The following is a 2,918-nucleotide window of genomic DNA, read 5'->3' as shown; positions in this document are numbered from 1 at the left end:
GCACGCACGCGCACACACACACACACACACACACACACACACACACACACACACACACACACACACACACACACACCTATTTCTGGAGCCCAGGCTTACCTCCTGTGCTCTCCCCAGCTCCTTATTGTCCAACAGGCAGCAGACAGACAAAGGGACTACGGTAAACCAGTGGTAGGGACATTGTTATAGGCTGTAGCTAAGATTTATAGCACACACACACACACACACACACACACACACACACACTCACACACACAGATAATATGAACTCCATTGTAATAGTGACATCATTGAGAGAGGGGTCAAGCACTCCACCCCACCACACCCCTCTGGCTGAGTCTTTAAGACCCTCGGCTATGCTAAACCTCAGTGAGACACACACACACACACACACACACACACACACACACACACACACACACACACACGGACGGACGGCGTCGGTGCAAATGGACGCTCTTTTGACAGTGTAAAGCACTGAGTCTGACCCGATCAATCAGCGAGGCGTTCTCTGACGCAGAGAGTTTGTTCCTGCTGTCTCCCTGAGTTAAAGCTCTATTGTTAGTCCAGGTCAGACTGAACACAGCAGCTGACGGACTCTGTCTCCTCTTGTAACAAAGGAGAGAGGAGGAGGAGCAGGAGGGAAGGGAGGGGGGGGGGTAACTATAGTCCTGTAGCCCTAAGACTGACCTGGAGCCTCTTCATGGTACACAGGGGGCGACAGGGGGTTAAACTGGCCTCTAGCCTCTTCATGGTTTGGGGGGGGGGGGGGACTAAAGTAATAAATCAATGGTCCAGGGTTGTACAATAGTAGGCTACATACAGACCAGAACAGCTGACGGGGGCTCCTGTAAGGAAGGTGGGGGGGGCAGGGAGGGGGTTCAACTGACCTGTAGCCTCTTCATGGTACACAGGGGGCGACAGGGGGTTAAACTGACCTGCAGCCTGTTCATGGTCCAGGGTTAACTAAACTGACCTGTAGTCTCTTCATGGTTCAGGGGTCGTACAGTCGTAGGTTACATACAGACTAGAACAGCTGACGGGGGCTCCTGTAAGGAAGGTGGGGGGGGCAGGGAGGGGGTTCAACTGACCTGTAGCCTCTTCATGGTACACAGGGGGCGACAGGGGGTTAAACTGACCTGCAGTCTCTTCATGGTCCAGGGTTAACTAAACTGACCTGCAGTCTCTTCATGGTCCAGGGTTAACTAAACTGACCTGCAGTCTCTTCATGGTCCAGGGTTAACTAAACTGACCTGCAGTCTCTTCATGGTCCAGGGGTCGTACAGTCGTAGGTTACATACAGACTAGAACAGCTGACGGGGGCTCCTGTAAGGAAGGGCGGCGGGGTGGGTGGGGGGTCAACTGACCTGTAGCCTCTTCATGGTCTGGGAATCCTGGTCGGCCTTGACCTTGCAGGCCACCAGCAGCTGGGCGGTGGAGGCCGACACCTGCTTGGCTGAGGAGACCAGCTTCTCCTCGCTGGCGTGGCCCTGGACGGCTGAGTTAGCCGCCTCGCAAAGGTTGTTGGTGGCTGCAGCCACCATACGGGCCTGGCAGGACGGAAGAGAGAGGAGGGAGGGGGGAGGGGGGTGGGGGGAGGAGGGAGGAGAGAGGAGAGAGGAAAGGAGGGAGGAGAGTGGAGAGAGGAGGGAGGAGGGAGGGGGGTGGGGGGAGGAGGGAGGGGGGTGGAGAGAGGAGAGGAGGGAGGAGAGTGGAGAGAGGAGGGAGGAGGGAGGAGAGAGGAGAGGAGGGAGGAGGGAGGAGGGAGGAGAGTGGAGAGAGGAGTTAGTGCTGGGAGGTTAGAATGGATTCTGTTTTTTACAAGTTTTTAATGTGAATTTAAGTCAATGTAAGGACTTGATTGACTTACGGCTGAAATGAGACCTTGAGACCACTGTCCATCATCCACAGCATTGGCTGGGCAGGCACCGACCTGACCAATCGGAGGGAGGGAGGGAGGGAGGGAGGGAGAGAGGGAGGGAGGGAGGGGGAGAGATAGTGGGAGGGAGGAGAGAGGGAAAAGGGAGAGAGAGAGGGGGGGTAGAGGGAGGAGAGGGTGAGAAAGAGAGAGAGGGAGAGAGAGAGAGAGAGAGAGAGAGAGGTCATTTAGATTGCATTGAGTCACTACAGGTCTAGACACTGTGCTGGGTGATTATTGGCCATGTCCTGTATTGACACTTCCATATCATATGCTATAGATATATTATAGATATGCTATAGATATGCTATAGATATGCTATAGATATGTTATAGATATGCTATAGATATGTTATAGATATGTTATAGACATGCTCTAGATATTTTATAGACGTGTCCTAGATATTTTATAGATGTGTTCTAGATGTGTTCTAGGTGTGTTCTAGGTGTGTTCTAGGTGTGTGTCGTACCTTCCCCTGGGCCACCAGTTCTCTCTGTGCGGCCGAGGCAGCTTTGACCAGGGCGCTGGTGGCCGCGGCGATGGACTTGGCCGCCTCCAGGATCTGCTCCTCGAAGTTCAGGCTCTCGTCCGCTTCCTGTTGACAACAGGAACAGGAAGGAATGTTGTCGTCAGTAAACAAGTCATATTCACCAACAACAACAACAACAACAACAGCAGCAGCCCATCCTCTCTGTGGTGAATAGTTCTACACCACGCCTATCAAGGAGGTGTCGTCAGAACATAAAGGACAGTAACAACTTGTGTGTTTAAGGAATCTTTTACTTGTGTATCAGGCAGCAGAGCAAGTCCATCCTCTGGGTCCAGCCGTGTGGTCTGAGCCCAGAACTGAGTTTTCCATCAGCTCCAGTGGTGTGTTACCCTTTGATCTATCACCCTGTCTGACCTAGTATACAAAGCTTTAACGTCTTCATGGCATACCAATCTGTATGTTAACTGGTTTGATAGTGAGTGATCAAGTTAAGTGGAACAAGAACTATCA

The 2,918-nt window shown here is 52.5% G+C and overlaps 2 protein-coding genes across 2 annotated transcripts in view; both read right to left on the bottom strand.

The window, feature by feature from the left end:
* LOC310805220 (gamma-secretase subunit Aph-1b) overlaps positions 1-1,154 on the bottom strand; it is a gene marked incomplete at its 5' end in the record, with an annotated part of 7,679 nt that extends 6,525 nt beyond the window's left edge. The window contains 2 exons of the mRNA XM_083670802.1: positions 841-848; positions 1,092-1,154. Of these exons, the coding sequence (XP_083526928.1) occupies positions 841-848; positions 1,092-1,154 (71 nt within the window). The remainder of the gene's footprint in view (positions 1-840; positions 849-1,091) is intronic.
* A 204-nt stretch (positions 1,155-1,358) lies between these two features.
* The window catches only part of tln1 (talin 1), a gene marked incomplete at its 3' end in the record, with an annotated part of 83,645 nt that continues 82,085 nt past the window's right edge, over positions 1,359-2,918 (bottom strand). Inside the window, exons 53-55 of the mRNA XM_083670799.1 lie at positions 2,388-2,513; positions 1,871-1,933; positions 1,359-1,550 (exon numbers count right to left, since the gene is read on the bottom strand). Coding sequence (XP_083526925.1) covers positions 1,359-1,550; positions 1,871-1,933; positions 2,388-2,513 — 381 coding nt within the window. The remainder of the gene's footprint in view (positions 1,551-1,870; positions 1,934-2,387; positions 2,514-2,918) is intronic.

The sequence above is a fragment of the Argentina silus genome, assembly GCF_951799395.1.
Source record: "Argentina silus genome assembly, chromosome: 5".
Taxonomy (NCBI): Eukaryota; Metazoa; Chordata; class Actinopteri; order Argentiniformes; family Argentinidae; genus Argentina; species Argentina silus.
Note: the sequence above shows the minus strand (reverse complement) of the source record. Positions and strands in the feature narration are given on the sequence as shown.